The sequence below is a fragment of the Corapipo altera genome, unplaced genomic scaffold (genome assembly GCF_003945725.1).
Source record: "Corapipo altera isolate COAL_440 unplaced genomic scaffold, ASM394572v1 1, whole genome shotgun sequence".
Taxonomy (NCBI): domain Eukaryota; kingdom Metazoa; phylum Chordata; class Aves; order Passeriformes; family Pipridae; genus Corapipo; species Corapipo altera.
The window spans coordinates 31,516,848-31,536,105 of NW_020884873.1; the positions used below are offsets into that span (position 1 = coordinate 31,516,848).

Below are 19,258 nucleotides of genomic sequence, written 5' to 3' on the forward strand. Positions count from 1 at the left end.
TGGACTGCAATACAACTGTAACATAAATGATAAATAGAGTCCTTAAGCTTATCTGATGTCTTAAACATAACTTTCGAAGTACAAAGAGTTAAGTGGACAGAATTATTAAACAAGCTGTTTGTAAGTGCCTGCTGAACTACTCAATTCATATAAAATGGGGAAACCTAGGGGAAGACAGGTATTAAAAATAAGGTATTCTGCAGCCTATGCAAACTTACCTATGGAATTCGGTAAGATTATCTGAATGAGTACTGTTTGCCTGGGTAAAGATGGCGTTCTGTGTGCTGGCATTCCATTATGTCTGCATATTAAGCATTTTACTGTGAAACTTAGTATCTTTCAAGACATCTTGATTTATACTTAAATAGAATGGCCAATGCCAAGGAGGAGTAACAGCTACCAGAAAACTTAGCAGAGGCATATTACACCATAGCATGTGTGTCAGGCTAACAGTCACACTTCAGGCCCACAGAACCACACAGTTCTTACCTAACAGAATCAGGAGACTGGGATATCCAGTAATTATGGCTAGAGAGTTTTTGATTTCCCTATGTGGCCTTAGAAACCCTCATCTTGAACCCTTATGGAAGCAGCAGATCCAAACTTTATTTAACCACTGAATTATTCTAATGCAGTTGTGGAAAAAGATATTAAAATGCCTTGGGAAATCAAACAGTATCCTTACAGAACGTCAGACATACTGTTTACATGGAATATGTTTTTTCCACAAAAGAGAGCAGAAGCGAAATATACTAAAACTCAATTGAAATTAATCTTCAGAAACATTTAGCTGCGTAACATTATAGATCACAGAGCACAAAGACATCCTAGCCCAAAAAAGCATCTTAATCAGGGCCTCTCTCCTATGGCACCATCCTATTTTCAATTAACAATGCTTTCAGATGAGCCGAAAAGGGGTACTTTGCTCCCACCATTACAATTTCTGCTATTCTTTTCTTTACCCTTTTCAAAAGCATGAAAGCATTGGATTGCTAATTACTTTTATCCAGCCTATAGGAAAATTAGTTTATCTTCCTGATCAAAGCAAATTAGGCAGATCATGGCTGATTAGAATGCAACAGTAAAATCTCCATACTTTCTATTCCACCCCCTTTTCTCTCAGAAATGGGGCCTGTGTCAAATATGTAGGTATTTCCCACGGCCAGTCTGGACTCGGTTTCCAACGGGCTCTGGGGCTGGGACAATGGTTCTTACACAGACACTGAAGTTCTTTAGTTCAGTCATTATGCAAGGAAAGAACTGGTAACCCCTTAGGTAGCATTTGATGAAACATCTAGATTTACATATTTCCCTAATTGCATTTTTTTGAGCTTGAGTGAGATTTATCTGACCAGAGTTAAATGCCTCCTTTATTCTACTACCCAAAATACAAACCTATGCTCTCCAGGCAGAGTTGCACTTGGTTCTGATCCCAGCATTAAAACACTGGTTTTCACTACAGTGGGACAAAGCAATGTCTACCTTTATTTCTCAGGGCACAATCTAAAGAAGGCTTGACTAGTTGCTTCCAAGGTGGCTGCTGCATTACATTGCAAAACTGAATACCACTACTCCTTCTAAGTAACTGCATTTTCTGTCACTTTAGTATTTTACCCTTCACTTTTTACCCTTCATAACTCATTTGCCTTCAATTTGTGTTCTATGGCTTTAATACATGAAAGCCAAGCGATACTGCTACTTTATTTATAACCAATTACTATAAATTAACAGTAAATCTCACATTTAGCTCCATTTAAACATCACTATGCAGCTGCCCATTTGAAAATAAAATGGTTGCCTTCTTTCACTTCAGTGGGCACAATACAAAACATCCATTGAGCTTTTCCTTTATTGCAGCTGCCAATGCCCAGCTGACTTTTAACAAACCAACCAAGCGGAATAACAATGCAGCTGCAACATTTTATGGTATTTCTGTTAGTTCTCTTTTGAGACTGAAGGTGTTAATTAGGAATCAAAGAATACAACCCTGCCAGCTTTCTTTCACAAACTATACTCTGGCTACTGCAGTTTCCAGAAGGAAAATAAATCTAATAAAGGGACAAAAATGTTGTTTGTCACACCAGTAACGTGTATTTAAGATCCTTTGATCACAAGCTTTTCATGTAGTCTTGTCAGACAGGCTGAAAATATTTTTTCCTCTCTTTTCTCCTTTCTTTAGGCTTTTCTGAATACTGATTCTAACGTTGTCTGAAAAGGTGAAAAACTCGATAGTAACTGGAATGCTTTACAGGTTAAAATGGCTTTGCTGAGCAAGCCAGCTTTAAATCAAATCAAATAATAATTGCTCACTTTTTTGATTCAAGTGTAAGTTATTTTGAAATACAAATGATCTGTTCCTGTTATAAAGAGTTTACTAATTCTGTATATAATTTAATACTTCAAGTGTTTAAAATTTATGCAGCTGTTTTAGTATCAGTAGATCAATTGCTTTTTGGAATCTCATTTTAAACCACAAAAATGATGTTTTACAGGATGTTGCAAAATATCCGTAACATACATATTTTCACATGTGTACCATGCAATATATATTTAATATTTTATTTACACTTATTAACCATAATCATGTAAGATATATTCAAAGGTAATGGCGTAAGTCACTACCTTTAATCTTTAGTCAAGTTAAAACCTTAAAATAGGTTTATAAAGTTAACACAACTGAGAATTAGTCAAGCTTGCTAGCTTACCCAGCAAGAGCTTTCACTGTTAATTGCACAAATCATGGCAAATTCCATTAATCCTGCCAGGGAATGGCAGAAAGAAGATCTGGTTGTTGATTTAATGATAATGAATTGAGCAGACTCTTAAGGCTACCTGCAGAGTTTGCTAAACTGTAAAACAAATAAAGTCAATTTTAATAAACCCTTTTAATAAGAAGTATATATAAGTTTTCTTTGCCTTAAATACTATGTTAGAGAAGAAAGGGTCTAAAATACAACTCTACTGACCTTGTTAAATATTTAATATAGTTCCTTATAATGTCATATATATATAGAAGGTGATTATAAAACATATCTGAGAGTTTCTATATTTGACAATGGAGAAATACAGAACAGCCTTCAAAATGCTAAAATACAGATCTTAGCAACAAAAAAAGTTCTGATGAGTGTTGCCATGCTATACGTCTCACGTAAAGCGCAGTCTCTGGCTACTGTAAGACACACACATGAGATGATTCAGTTTTAAAGGTACGTTTTCTTTTGTGCCCCACATGTACCATTTCTTACATTCCTGAATTTTAGAAAAGTGAAACATCAAATTGGAAAATTGTTTTAGGTATTTTAGAAACATAAATGTGAACACGTCTACTTTTTTTTGGTAAAATGATAATATGAGATGATAACCTATTAATTGTGATTGCTTTATTTTCATCTGTTTTACTCACTGCACATTAGTTGTGGATGCAGAATTGGGCTTGATTTTCAAAGCACAGAATGGCAGCTGGGAGACAGAAGAGAATATTTCCTTTCTGCATATAAAATAAGGTAAACTCAGCAAATATATTTGAAATTGGCAGCTGCAATCACTTCCTACAGTGCTTTGGTCTTTTATTGTATCATAATAGTGCCACAGTATCTAAAAGGAATGAAGTTATTTTTGTATAAAGATGTCAATTATATATAAACAAGCCATACTGCTCTCCACAGGGTTAATAATCATCATCAGAGTAATGTTGTTAATAACTTAAGTTTTGTTCTGGATGATATATTTCATAGCTATTTCAGAGCAAGGTGGCACTTCCAACTGTAAGCTCATATCTGATGAATCTTCTTTCTTAAATGTGGTCTTGTGTAGTCTATAGGCTAAGGATATATATATCTGGGGTGAAGTTTGCCATTAGGCAGACGAAACATTTTACCTGTGGGTAATTCAATATGGAGTGAAAAGTTTTTTACTCAGTCATTATTTTGAAATTATGTGCATATATACACATATATGAAATTTTGTGTATATACTTCATATTTATTAGACTCACAAATTCAAGAACTGCGACTTATAGAGCTATGTCTGGGTGAAAAATTTTCTCTCAGTTGATTACTAAATTGAACTACTGTAAATGCACTCAAATTCTCAAAGAATGTATAGCTGCTCAGTTTCGCCGAATCCTAGATTCATCTGGAATACCTGAAAGAACTTATAATGTGTCTATTATAAGCACTTTCAACGGAATTTTTACGAAATATTGTTTATCAACCATAGCAAATTAATCAAGGCAAAAGATTTTTCCTTATGAGCATAAGACTACAACTAAATCAAAGATAAGAAAACCCATCCCTTTGGTTTTCTGTAGGGTTTATTTTTACCTAGGAATCTGCAGTGGTGCAAGAGCACTTGAAAAGTTTTCCACTCCTTTCATTTGCTCACTGAACTCCCGATCAGTTGTCCCTGTCCCTTTAGCTGTGCTAGTTTGGCTGTTTCTGTGACTACATTCTAAAACAAAGCAGTGAATTATATACATACTTTTCAACCAGAAATGTGTTTCTTTTTAAACAAACAGTTGAGTCAGCACAGCTGAAAGAGACTGAGCCTAGAACAGGAGGGTGGGAACAACTGGCTCCAAGGGGAGGAAGAGCAATATGAACATCTAAAACTGTCTGTTTCAGAGTGACTCTTAATACAGAAGCACATTTTTTCTGAGTTTCCTATTCTAATTCCAGTCTTCCAGAAAACTTTGAGCGCTATCTTCTTCCAATTCTGTGAATTCAGAAACTTAACTAGCAAAGACAAGCCGCTCCTACACAGGGAATTCTGCTACAGAAAGCAAGTTATTTTCCCAGTGCCCTGCCCTGCTAAACTAAATCCTCAACTGTGCTTGAGCCAAAACTACCAGGAGTCAGCACAGATGCTGACACGTTGGAAGTTCACTTTTGGTGGTCTACTTTTCCTAAATTGTTTTTTCTCATAGATCTAGCAAATCCTAAATCTGCATCCTTTCACAACTTGGGAGAAAAAGCCCATTTTGGTTTCTTATTCTTTTGTATGGTGAAATTCTGTGCTTATGGAACCAGAAGTGGAAGCATATAGATAAAACATACCAGAAAATAAAGCATATAAATCAAGCTTTTCCTGCCCTCTTTCTCATCTTTTTCACTAAACCACTAATGTTGTAAGATTTCATGGCATACCCTCAAGTACAGTCTCTGGACTGAACCCTACGTGTCCACCGCAACTTCATTCTGTTGTCCTTTCAGGCACAATAATTATAGCAAAGAATGGCTCTCAAAGGTGGCTTCTGCAGTGGTGGCACTGATTTTTGATTACTCCATAATTTTTTTCATCTTGGTAAGTAAATAATTTAAAAAAAGAAAGAAAGAAATTGTGTTCACTGAACATTTCCTATTTAAGAACTCTAATTTAAAGGAATTCAAAAAAAACTTACCATAAGAGCATACAACAAAAATTAATCTAAAAATAAATATTATAAGACTCAAATTTGCCAGAACCTCTTTCCCAGCCTGTATACAGGCACGCACTGTGTCTGTATGTATTGTACCAACTGCAACTTAGAAAGGAAGTAGCCTTCATCTTATCAGTTAATGTCTTAAAAAGTGAGGTGTGTAATTCAGAATCAATAGCTAGAAAAAACTTAGGGAAAACCTCTTCCTAGATCTGGAATAGTAATCTGAGAAGCTTGAAAAAGCTTTGTTTTCCTGTGTAAGGCATTAAAGATGATAAGGACAGAAGCCTTAAAAGCTGTATAGGCACTTAGCATTGTAGATGGCAAACACAGACATACTAGGAAGGACCAGGCACTGAGTGGATGATAAGGAAGTAAGTCTCCACAGCTGATTGCATGATGTCATCCCTGTAAAAGCACAATCTGTCTTTCCTTCCAAACACAAAACAGCTAGATCTGCAGATACTGAGAAAAAATACACTAATTTCTAGATCTTAACATATTTTACACTTAAAAGTCAGGACTTCATGAGTGTATGAGGTACTGCACTATACAGAAGCACTGCAGGTGAAATCACTAGCCAGAAGATGCACACATTTGCATTAGCCTGCATTTTTCTTTATGTCTCCAGAAAACATAATATGTATAATAAATCCAATCATTTACTGGAGAGCTTTACTTAGAACTAGCAAAACTTGTAGTTATATTGTCATGTCTTTGGCATGTGAAAGTTTAAAAACATAGATATGTACTGTTTTTAAGATCCAAGAAAAGCTACTGACTTGCTCAGGCAGTGGTGTATAGCAACCTCCTCAGAAGCCAGACAAAGCCATTTTACATTCTATGCTTGACAGTTCTCACTAGTTGAACAGTACCCAAGATATATGTGAGCTGACTGCTTTTCTAGGAAGCAGCTGTAGGCCCTTTCTACTTTCTTTCTGAGCTGTGTTGATGTCTTAAGTAACCTACAGAGGAAAACATTTTAAAATGGCAAAAGATACCTCTAGACACCCCTGCCCCTGAATTTTAGGAGCAGCATAAACTCTACTCCAATATCCTTTACTGAATTCTTCTTACTTAGTAAGTAGTGCAGTCAACTGCATCACAAACTTTGTGAAATACCAAAAGAGTAGCATGAGGGACAGAACTGGTATTCAAACTGCTAATCAATCTTTTCGTTTTAGTATCACTCAGACTTACATATCTACTTACACTGTGACATCTCAAACTTGTTTCTCTTATTTATTTATTAATGGAAAACTGCTGGTCTGTTTCATGTCATATGTCTGAAGATATTATTACATGGTCTAATGTGCACTTTCCTTTATCCAGTTTGAATTTTTATCCATCAATATTGAGTATCGTGATAATACTCAAGATATTATGTTAATGCAATCTGTTCTCCAAGTGCATGAAAATAATTTTTACCTTATTTATAATCTTCTGCCCTCAGTAAATCTAACCATCATCTTGCCTACAAAACATTTAATTACATATTTTTACTAAATCTGGCAGTCAGAGACAACCCCATGAACAAGACTATTATGAAAAAGAAATAAATAAAAACAATATTGATAGGAAATAAATCTCTTGATTTTACATGAGCTGCATTATCTATTCTGGTGGATGATGACATAAAAAGAAAATAAATATCTTGAATACTGTTGGTTTTTTTCTCTAGATTTAAAACCCCATGCCCCGAAATCAATATCTGTTCACATTTCTTTTTTTATACCTGCCCAGACATAGAAAAATATTCAAAATCTGTCTTTATTTAACTAGAACTGAAAACATACATATTACATCATACTTGAGAATTATATGAAGCAGCACTGTAGAATCATCATATGATGCAACTTCAAAGCCTCTATCTTGTAGTGTAACTACTGAGAAATTCTGCCTCATATTTTACCTTCATCAATAATTGTGCCATAGTGCATAAGGAAAAATTGACAGCATGGAGGAATACTAAGGTTAACATCTAAACCTTCCAATAAATGTTAAACTACCAAATCTTTAAATTGCTAGAATTATTTCTGATACAACACCATTTTACAGATAGAGAACAAACAGTAGGTTTATTTCATATCTGATTTTGTTTTGCTGTTACAGCAAGACATGTATTTCATTTATCTTTAATACTAGTAGTGTTACTACTGACTGAAAGAACATAATGCTTTGGCACTAAGGTATTTTTTTTTCCCCTTATGTCCTTCTATTATAATCCTCCTGTGGCCAGGACATCCAACCATTTACCAAAATCATATTATTAAATGATGATACACAGATTTCTTATTTTCATTTGGTCATTACTGAACAACCACCTTAATACTGCTTTATAAAAGCTGTGAACACAACTTAATGGAAGCCCTCCATGCTAAGATAATCAAAACCACTAATGAATGTCACTAACTGTGACATACCAGGAGCTCAATTCACATCATTAAAAGTAGTTTCAGTTCTAGCTTCATTGGGAACCAAACTGGCTCATAATTAGTTTTCACAAAACCTTATCAGAAGAGATTAAACTAGCAGCACGTTGAGAGCATGCAGCACTTCCTTATATACTTCCCACACAGAGATATGACACTGCAAATAATAACATCCAGTGAATCTGGATATTAGAAATTCCCTGTGAAATCTGATGCTCTTACAGCACTACTCTGTGGTCAGGAACACAAAGCTGCATTACTACAAGAGGCTGTATTCACGATTTATGATAAATGTAGAAAACAGACCACATCTGGCTTCATGTTTATGGGATTCTTCACAGATGGACCAGGGACAGCCACTGAAGGCAGAACAACTGAGGCACCGATACATACAGAAATGTGATTTTGTTAACTGTATTTGTATGATGGTTCTTTCTGTCTATGATAAATGGAATGAATGTATCACAGCACTCCAAAAAAAAAGTGTTGCTCTTTTCAATGAATGCTATCAACAGCAAGCACAAAAAGACTGAAAACAAAAAAAAATTCCCTTCTTCCTCAAACTACTGGAAAATCTGTACACAACACAACACAACTCACCTGCCAGTCTATATCGTGATGCAATCATGGCAATAATGATGATCACTTGGCTGTATGTCTAAAATTTAAAAAAAAAAAAAGAACACCTGACTTTTATTTATTGCAGAAGGACAGACACTATGCATGGTAATGACATAATAGAAGCTTTTCTGCTGGGTTGGCATGTTAAAACTGAAGCAAATGCTTAATTTTAATTATATTAATGCTTTTCCAAAATCTTCACATTTTTCAAATTCGGTTTATTTTACCAGTACCAATTCCACAAAATTAAGTTAGTTCCATTAGCATAAGCAGAGCAGAAACTATGTGAAGTCTTCCTTGGCATAAATCTGTTGATTTACACGCAGGGAATGACATGCAGAGACGGACCTGTGTCATGTGTGAGTGTCTTAGGTTGCTCAAAGAATTACCAGCAAAACCATCAGCAAAAGCAGGTTAAATATTAAAGTGAAAGCGCAACAAAGCTCATTGGGAAAGTACACTCTACTACTTACTAGGTAGTTTAAGCACACAAGAGAAAAACTGCACTGAAATCTAAAATCAACCAAAAACTATCTCCATGGAGGTTGGGGATGAAAAAACGATAAAGATAAAAATGAATAAAGGAGGCTCTTCTGCTTAATCACAAGGTTTAGAGTGGACTCACTTGCCAAACTTAGCCCTAGACTTGACCAACAGTTTAGGCCTAAAGATTTTAACCACACTTAAACTTAGTAGCATTTAATCAACAGCCTGATTTAAACAATTTAACAAAAGATTCTACAGAATTTACTATAAGCACAATAGTAACTCATTTATAGAGCAACCTTACAGATCTCAACTATTTAAGAATCTAAGAGAGAAACATTCACAGTACATTTGCTATAGCATATTCATACTTGCACATGCAAACACCTAAAGGAGTATGTACAAGGTACATACCTGTGAAAAATTCCCCTCTAATTCAGTGAGTAGTCACATCAAATGTTTTTGCATCTTCTCTATGGGCGAAGGCTTGAGCCTCAAGGAGTGGGGGCATTGACCCAGGCTCCATTGGTGGTGTTTGGCAGTGATCCTCCAAGGGTCTCACTTAGGACAGCTGTTTATAGGGTTGCAAGAGAGTTGGCTTTGGTCACAGTAATTTTCCATCTTGGCCACAATCTGGGTTGGTAATGTTCTTTGAAAGTTCGACAACAAAAATGTTGTTCCACTTGGGTTGTTATTCAGGCAAGAAAAGTAAGTTTCCAAAGCTGTTCATTAAAGAACTCAAGTTCGTTAGATAGAACTAGTTCCTGGGAGCAGACAGAGTTTCCGGTTAGCTCAAGAGGAGCTAGTCCAGGTGCTGTTTGTCAAGACTGAGGGGGGTTAACAAGCATTTCTGAGATGATAGTGCAGCCCAAGGAATGGGGGATGCACCACCACAATCTGGCACTGGTTCTTTTTCTGCCATTCCCTGTAATGATTTATCTTATATTTCCATCCAAATAACCTATGAAATCAAAACTTCTACAATATGCTTCCACATATATCTGTTTCAACACAATGTTTTTTTCTATTCCAGATGAAAGGTTTTCCCCTTATAAATATTTAGTATTTGTTTTATTCCAAAAACATGTACTTCAAGATTTCAAGAATGTGTTCAGCTATGTTCTGTACTGCCTCTGGCCTTTGGGCAATTAGGATGCTCCAAGGTGTTTGCCCTGGTCTTTCTTTCCACATCTTCTGTCTTGGCCAAAAGGAAGTAAAGTTCTGGCACTTGGCAGTTCACATTACTCTACATATGTGTAGGAACCAGGTAAAAGGCAGCATGAAGCCTCTATATGTGAGGAATGTACAGTCTTCCCAGATGCCATTCTCTGATCAAGAGCTGTCACACTGTCCCTTTTCAGTGCTACGCCTAAATAACACCACGTGAACCCCTTTTCCTGCTACCAATTACTCTCTTCCACAGCGCCTCACACTCAACTTCTAAAAACACTTAGTGGTAGTACTGCACACTGTTACTCTTCACCCCATTATAACTATATACTCAGATGTTATCTCCACAAGAGCCAGTTACTCACAAAGGTTTCTCATAATAACTATACCCTACAAAGTCTTATTGCAGACACATGGCACAAATGTGAACTGTGATCTGCATTACTGCCACTTCTCCTTGAGGGTTTAAAATGTTTAAAATTGGTTAATCTGCCTGATAAGAGCCACATTTCACTACTTTATGGCACTGTCACAGGCAGATTCCCAAACTACCTGCCATCTCTTTCTTCTCGATGGGCTTTTTGCTTCTCTGTTATCTTCTGTAACTGTGTGTTCCTGTTGCAGTTTACAGTCAATATAGTGAGGCTTTATGCAGGGACACTCTAGGACTGGAATGTACTCCCTGAGACCTTTGTCAAGTCATAAGGTTGAACCTACACCTCTTTTGGCCTGCTTCCCAATCCTTGTCTTTGCACGACTGTAGCACAAGTGCAGGCAATACTTCCATATTGCACCAAGCATATGGATCCTGTATTTTCTCATCAGCAGGTCAGATATTGCTCTCAAACGCCTGCATAGACTTACTTGTTCCAGTGAGTAAGCATCTTATATATCACAGAGGTTCAGCTCAAATAGACGGTCATGAGCAAATTGGAAAGGCAGACATATATCCTTATGAAGAGAAGAATATTCCTTGTGATTCCTCTATTTTACCATGTCATACTCACAGTTAGCACCTCATTAAGTGTTTTTAATCTACAGATCTCCAGCTTTTTTTCAGCCACTACTAAGTCAGTCAAATTCAGATGTACGCAGTTGTCAGCCATCACATATATACAGTAAGACCAGAGAAAAGCTGCATGATTTACCTGAATGTGTAAACTACTTCATTACTGTATCCAAGAACAGAATTGAAAGGTCTCTCTACCTGAATCCCAGCTATGGCTACCCTGTTCCCAGAAGCAGTTTCTGCCCTTTACTTATGCTTCCAAAACAGCAACCTCTGTGAATCAGGGTGTTTAAAAACTCTGATTTCTATGCCTTCATAAGGATGAATACTGTTTCTGGACCCTGGACAACTTGGTCTGCCCCCCCCCCTCCCCCCCCATAAATGCAACCTCATCATATGCAAGACTAACAGGAGAAAGATTTAATTTCTGAGGCACCCTCCACACCAAAACTGATTAAGGATCAAGCTCAAAGGCAAGTTACTCATCAAGGTGGTTCAGAACAGGTAACTTTCAATGATGAGTGAGAGCGAGCTTTGTCTTATCTTACTTGCTTCCCTTGCCAGCTATGATCTACCTCTCCCCTCAGGGTACACAGAGACTCATTTACAAACTCAGTGAATGCCAAATCAGTGCAATTACACTTGCCTTAATGCTGACATCACTGCACATCTGTTCTCTCATTCACTTACACTAGCATTTTTATTATCACAGGATCCAGAAGACATGGTATAACTGGCATCAAAAGATGCCTACTGCAACAGAAAAAAGAAAATAGAGAAGTAGTATTACTTTCTACCTCCTACCTCCCCCTTCATAAGCATCAATATCAAATTATTGTACACTTTTCATGTGGAAGTTTGTATGACACAAGCACTCAAAAAAATTCTAAGATTTAAAGGGTTTATTCACAATCACTATAAAAATTAAGTCCCAACCCAGAAAATACTTTTGCATTAATTAAGTAATGTTAAGTTTAGTAATTTCACTAAGCATATAATTACTTACTCTCAATAAAAAGGAAACCATTTAATTGTCATCAAAAGAGGGGAGAGATTTTGTGTGGTGGGAGTTATAGCTGCTTGTACTACTTTGGACTGATACTTTTTTAAAATTTGCCCAAAGTCTGTCTAAACACACACATCTCCATGCACACAGTAGCATATCACCTGTATATAAAGGACTACACATTTACACTATAATGTAAAAAAGTTTTAACAATTTTTAATGACAAATACGTCCTTCAAATTATTTCATTGCAACCACAAAACAATACTGTCGAAAGTGCATTCTAGATTAAGCTAAATATTCAAATCAGTGTAAGATTTTGAGAATTTTTGAAAGCAATGGTTTTAGAAGATTTATCATATACATAATTATTTAGTCTGTGTAATGAGACAGTGGAGCAGAACAGCTTAATGAAACTATTACCCAAAAATGAGTTGATATTTGGGGAAGAGATAATTGTTTTAGAATTATTAAAGGCCTTGATCTGACAAACATTTGCACATGTGATTTCAGTGGAATCATTCCTGACACTAAAGTATAGTATCTGGATAAGTATTTGCAGGACTGGAGCCAAATCATACAACTGGACCCAACTAAGATCCCATTTGTTACCAATAAAATCCTAGTTTGTGAGTGGCTGATTATGATAATTATCACTGTTGGACACTTCAGATTAATTATTTTTTGTAGCATTGTCCAGTCACAAAAATATAACTTGTCTGTTCATGGACTGACCTCATTGCTGCGGCCACAGCCCCCAAAATCCAAAGCTCATAGCTAAGAATTAGTAAAACACAGCAAAATAATAAAACTGAAAGGTGATATAGAAAGTGCTGTCTGAGCAAAGGTCTCATAAAACTGCACCAGTTCCTAGGGATCTGCATTGTGATCCCATTTCATTCCTGCTTAGTGTTCTAAGTATTGCTGGTGCCTAGTATAACACGAGTTGGCTGGGGGCCTTTTCATCTAAATGGCAAAGACATTCCAGGAAGGTATTTCTATTTCGGTGCTGCTGCTTTAATGCTCGTTCTGAGGTCTCTAATTCAAAAATTACAACCTGTTGCCTACAGATTCTTAGAAAAGAAAGCACTAGGATGCAATCAGGGGTACCATGAATTGCTGTCATATACAGTTGAAGCTGTGGACTGTCTTAGTTTTGCACATTTAAACCTCAATTCTAAGAGATAAAAGAGGGTAACACTCCTTTAACAAGTGACAGTAACATCATTTCAGGTCCTACCCCTCCCCCAGCTACATATATTTCTTTTATAATTCTCCAGTCATTAAATTTCTCACATCTGATCAGTAAAATTGTACAGACGTTTCTCAGGTCTTCTCAGCAAACAGTGCAGATCATGTAGCATAAGGATTTGCCACATGAATGCCAAATCTCTGAGGAGTAATCATGCTTTGATCACATCTTATTCTTTTTAAAGATGTTAAGGTATTTTCTTCTGACCGAAGTCTAAAGCCGTTTTGGTATGTCAAAAACACCAAATCATATTCTGCTCTCAATCAGTTTACTTGGAGCCAAAGGAACCACACTTTATTTACCATGATTTTTACTGGGAAAAGAATCAGATCTGCTGGACAGTTCAAGTAAGGAAGTCAAAGAAAATACCATAAATTGTATTAATCATGACTATTTAAATAGCCAACAGAGAATTAAGAAAGCAGTGCATGCAGATGAAATATTATCTTGGCCAACAAACAGAATAAAGGAAAGCAATCTGGACTACTGCAAAATTGGTAGCAGTTTTAAGCATTTGAAAGACAAATGACATCGGAGAAAAGACTGTGTTAACAAGGGAGCACTTTAGGAAAGTCTAATCTCCGCTGGCATGCTGACTGGGAGGGTCAGCCCAGTGCACGCGTTCTCAGCTGGAGTCAGGCTCCCTCTGCCTGGCCAATTGTCCTATGCACTTCAGATACCAACCAAATTGGAGGTGCCTTCACTCTGTCAGCACCTTATATTCTACCAGCTTAAAGACAGCTTCCTTTTCCTTGTCAATTTATAAAGTGCTTCTACAGAGTAAATGCTACAAAGGAGAAAGTGTTGTCTGACCTTTTTTTTTTTCCTTTCTAAGCAGCAAAAGGCACTTTAGGAAGCAGTCTAAAGAGTTATTTTTAGCACTGCATGTATTCTCAAAAACGAAGACTGACATTTCCAAATACATTTTTAATCCAATTTTTTTCTCAAAGAACCTATCTTTGACTTGACACACTATGTTTTGAAATTCAAAGCAAACCTCTTGAAAACTGGTCAACGTGAACTTTATATAGTTTACTACTTCAGTTTTCATTTACCCCTAATTTATCTACAGATACATTTTACCTTTACAAGCATACTATAGCCATGAGTAGAGAGGAAATACTCGGTTTCCTTTTCAAAAGAGAAATTTAGCACTAAATTCCAAATCCAGAACCTGGATTCACCCTCATCCTCAATCAGGACAAGACTCAAATTATTAACTCAAAACACATGACAATCATTTAATTTAAGGCACAAAAACGGCTTATAAAGTTTGTACCTATGTAAACAAGTACTTTCTAAAAAATACACAAGTATTTTATGAAATACCTAACTTCTAAATCTTGCCAAGGGATCTGGAAGGTGTAAGAGACTTTATAAATCTCACTTCTTCATAAGAAGATGTCTTGCTATTTCATCTCTTTAAAAATACATAGTCATTCCCAAGATACCTTAGGTGAAGACACAAGACCTGAGTTTGACTGTGAGATCAGAATGACTAAAATGCAAATTTATCCCAAAGCACAGGTTTTAATTTTGACACAGAAATTTCTATCTTTCTGATTTCATAAACATCATTCATTTTTGGGAACATACTTCTTAACCTTCAGAAAAGTAATTTTTTCTGCCAATTTCTTTATTTTTAATTTTTATGTTTAGTAGTCTTAAACACTTGCATATACGCTACAGAGCGTGCTCTACAGGGCTATTTATCAACAAACAAAATATTATGGCAATGAATGAAGCAGAAGATCAAAACTTACTTAAACGCTAACATGTTAGGAACCTTATAATATGCACTGATTTCTTCTCCATAGGTTCTACTGTAATAATATTAATGTTATCAAAGTCTTGAAAAATAATTTTTCTTAGTAATTTTTATGAACAATTAACTATTATATGAACCATATTTCCCCAAGCGTTACTATACATGTTTACAATGTACTCAAATTTAAACTTTTTAAGTCAACTATAATGTAAAATGCAAATCCTGCAATATTTATACATGTATGCGTGCATGTCTACGTCAACCTAAGACAGTAACATTATGCAAACATTCTGCTCATCGTTTACGCATTTTGATCACAAATACAGCATCCAAATTGTTAAACAGCCCTGGCATTCATAATAAATTTAGTTTTCTGTGCTATCCAGGCCCTTAACAGAGAACTTCAAAATCTTTAAGACCTGTCTTCCATATTGTCATCACATGAGATAGTTTTCATACTGAATAGTCTTGAATGGGAATTGTCAGATTTTACACAATTTTTAATGAGTAATTAAGCAGGATGAGCTTGTGGTTAAACAACAGAGTTAGGATAAGGCATTTTGTCTTTAATTAATCGCTTTGCAATAAACTTTAACTTTGAGTAAGCCCTTCTTTGCCTCAGTTTTCCACATCACAGCAAATGGTAGCAATACTTCACTAACTCATGGGTTTGGCTTCAGAATTCTTCTTCTTTTCACTGTGTACTGATAGGAAAGCAACCTGTTCTTAATTTGAAACAGAGGCTCAGTGCTGCCCTTCATCAGCACATGGAATTCTCATTTATGTCAACAGGAGTTGCATTAAATACAGTGAGCCTAAAAGTAAATTAATGTACTTAGCCTAAAAGTAAATGAAAAAAAAAGGAACGGAAAGAAACTCATGGTTTCTTCTTGCCTACTCTTAAAAAATCTAACAGTTTATGGCAGTAAACACAAAACCATAAACAAAACTATTTTTGATGGAAGGTAAGAATTGCAGCCTGGGATAAATGAGAATGGAGAAAAGTGTAGCAGGTCCATCTGTAGAGTACATTTAGCTCTGCTGCAAGAGCATCATCATAAAAAAATGGTTGCACATGCAAAATTCACTCACCATAATATATCATGCTCTGAACACATTTGTCTCAACATAAACCAAACCTTAACGGCCTCAGCATTTCAACTTTTCACACAATTTCGACTGCACACCAAGAAAACTTCTACTTTCTTCTCCTATGCAAGTGTTCAGCTAAAATAAAAATGTCAGAAATGTAGGAAAAAAAACCTTTAAAAGCTCAAAATTAATACAAGGTTGGTTTTGGTCAGATATGTCTACGATGCAAGAAGAGACTCTACTAGAGAAGATTTTTTTTCTCTGGAGAGAGATTAAATGTGAATACACAGTTTTAACCTCCTGCTTCGACCTGAAGTAAAAATTGTCACAGCACAAAAAGACAATTCTGGGTCTTTTTTGGGAAAAAAACCCAAACAAACAGAAAAGAAAATAATCAAGTTGGTGACTGCCAAGCTCAGGGAGGCAAACATCCCTATAACAAGCAGGCACATTTTAAAATTTGCCATTGCTTAGCCATCTACAGATAATGAGACTTGACAGTTCTTTATGGAAAGCAAGCAGGAACTACAATTCTCCATAATTAGGCAATAATTAGTCAATCCAATGATAGCAGCCTTGTAAATTTGGAAAACAGCAAGTGTAGCTGCCTATATTTATGAAGCAGTCTTTTATACTGTTATACTGCCTGTATGCAGTCTCGGTCATTTAAAGGTCTGCCTGTCCAAGTGATGTTTTTTCACTTCAGTGTGTCTGTTACTGAACAGCAGAGAATTCTTGACTGGAGAAAGACATTCCTTCTGAAGGACAGGAGAATTTAAAAATAAAAGTGCAGACTAGATCACAATCCTACCAAGAAGAAAATTACCAGAGGCATAAGAACCACACCATAAGACAATAACAGTGGTATTTTGACATCATTATGCATATGCTCTCTTTTTCTTCATAAAATAGTCAAACAGTGAGTTCTCTCATGCTTTTCCAGCTTTAGCATTCTTCCAAGCAACAAAGAATTTAGGGCCTCTACTTCTTGACACAGGATATGTACATCTGAAGTCTGACTTCATACCTTCACCTTTTTGCTTATGGCTTTCCAAAGCACCAGAAAACATTGTATCTTATGCATACCCGAAATCCTGACCTGCTATTTTTTGAACCAATGGCAGATATGCATACCAAAGTTCTCCTCTACATTAATTGGTTGTTCAGTAACGCTGACTCCTGCCTCTTAACATTACTAATAGCTTTGACTGTGAAACATTTATGAAAAAATAAGCTAAAACTGATCTTAAGACAAGTTTCAGAACAGTATTTACATGCATATTTAGAAAAGTCTTTCAGCTCCACATCCTCTTCATAAATTGATGCTACTTCCACTAAATCAAGCTTTCCCCTAACATATACTTACTACTTAGATTTTATTGGTTGCACTTAATTTCTACCTTGTGTATGTTGGCACGTTTGTACTTCTCTTAGCCATTTCTAATTTACTTTATTTTTTCAGATGCAACATATATTTTATGTCTTTTGAAGTGTGGTATTAAGAGAGAAGCGAGTTCATAATGATTTAGTACCCCAAACACACAATGCTATGAAAGCATCTTCACACTGACTATAGCAGCAAGCAAGTCATCAGCATGGCAAAATAGAGATGGACAAACACACTTAGAAACAGACATACTTTATGCTGAATATGAAGGATATTACATTAACAACCTACTGGTCATGCAACCATAAAAAACTATAGAATAAGCAAGGAGGGCACTAAAGGAACACTTCCAATGCACCAACACTTTCAACACACGAAACCAAGAGAAGGTAAACGACGACCACTGAACCAAAAATAAGGAAAGAGAGAAAGTTTTACCACAGTTTTGGGTGGTTTTGGGGGTTTTTTTGTTTGTTTGTTTGTGTTTTTTTCTGTTAATACAAATTTTCTCCGTTCTCGCCGGCTCTGTCCCTACGCTGTAACTCAGAGCGCCTGAGACGCAGCGGAGTTTCCAAGCAGCCCGGCCCGATGGGGATGCCCCGCCAGGCGGACACTGCGAGGCGCCGGGGGACTCCGGCGGTGCGAGGTGCGCCGGCCCGGGCCCGGATCGTGACACAGGCACCTGTGTCAGGACACAGACACTGCAGTCCCCGAGCGCTGCCGCCTCCTGGGAGCGCGACTGATTTACTGCCTTTCCTCCACCCGAGGGGAGATCTGTTAACGATTAAATCAGCAGCGACCGCACATCAAAGCCTTGTCCCCGGAAGCAAAGGTGAAGATTAACGTCCCTGCGGATCGCACCGAGTTTCTGGTCTTGCAATCGCTTTTAACTACCCCCCAAACATGGCATCACACAGCGACCCTCCCGGCGCCGGACCGGGCACCGCGATGGCCAGGCACCTATAAACGCTTTACAACCCGCCCGCTGATTAAATAGCGATTAGAAACGTATTTGAAGTCGGGTGTTCTCTGCGGGCAGCGGCACCACACCGACCCTGCGAGCCCCCCTGTCAGCGCCGGGGTCGGCCCGAGCCCTCCCGCCGGTGCCCCCTCCCCGCCCGCCCGCACTCACAGGTAGGAGGTGAAGAGGCTGAGGTTGGCGGGCACGGCGGTGAGCCCGCGGTCGGAGCAGTCGGCTCGGAGCAGCACGCCGTCCTGCTCGCAGCGGCACGGAGCGGGGCAGCCTCGCGGGCGCTGCCCGCCGACCCGCGCCCCTCGCCGCGGCGCCGGCAGGCAGAGCAGGAGCAGAAAGAGGAAGGCGCGGGCAGCGCGGGACGTCGCCATGGGGCCCCGGGGGTACCTAGAGCCGCGGGGCGGCCGCTTTCATGCCCCGCGGCACGGCGGGGGCGAAAGTCGGGCGCCCGTCTGGGCTCGGGGAGCTCCTGCGGCCGCCGCCGCCGCGCTGCTGTCTGTGGTAGCATCTCAGCTTACACGCTGTTTTAAAGCCCTGGAGCCGGCACCGCGCGCCCGCTGACGCCGCCCCAGCCTTGCCCGCCGCAGCGCGCCGGGCCCTGCCCGCGCCGCCGTGCGAGCTGGCGGGCGGGGGCGGCCGCGGACCC

The 19,258-nt window shown here is 38.0% G+C and overlaps 1 protein-coding gene across 2 annotated transcripts in view; it reads right to left on the reverse strand.

The window, feature by feature from the left end:
• LGR5 (leucine rich repeat containing G protein-coupled receptor 5) overlaps positions 1 to 18,983 on the reverse strand; it is an 86,982-nt gene extending 67,999 nt beyond the window's left edge. Inside the window, exon 1 of one of the 2 annotated variants that reach the window (XM_027665908.1) lies at positions 18,772 to 18,983. In XM_027665908.1, coding sequence (XP_027521709.1) covers positions 18,772 to 18,983 — 212 coding nt within the window. The remainder of the gene's footprint in view (positions 1 to 18,771) is intronic. The other variant, XM_027665924.1, reaches the window with a different exon arrangement.
• Positions 18,984 to 19,258: the final 275 nt, after the last annotated feature.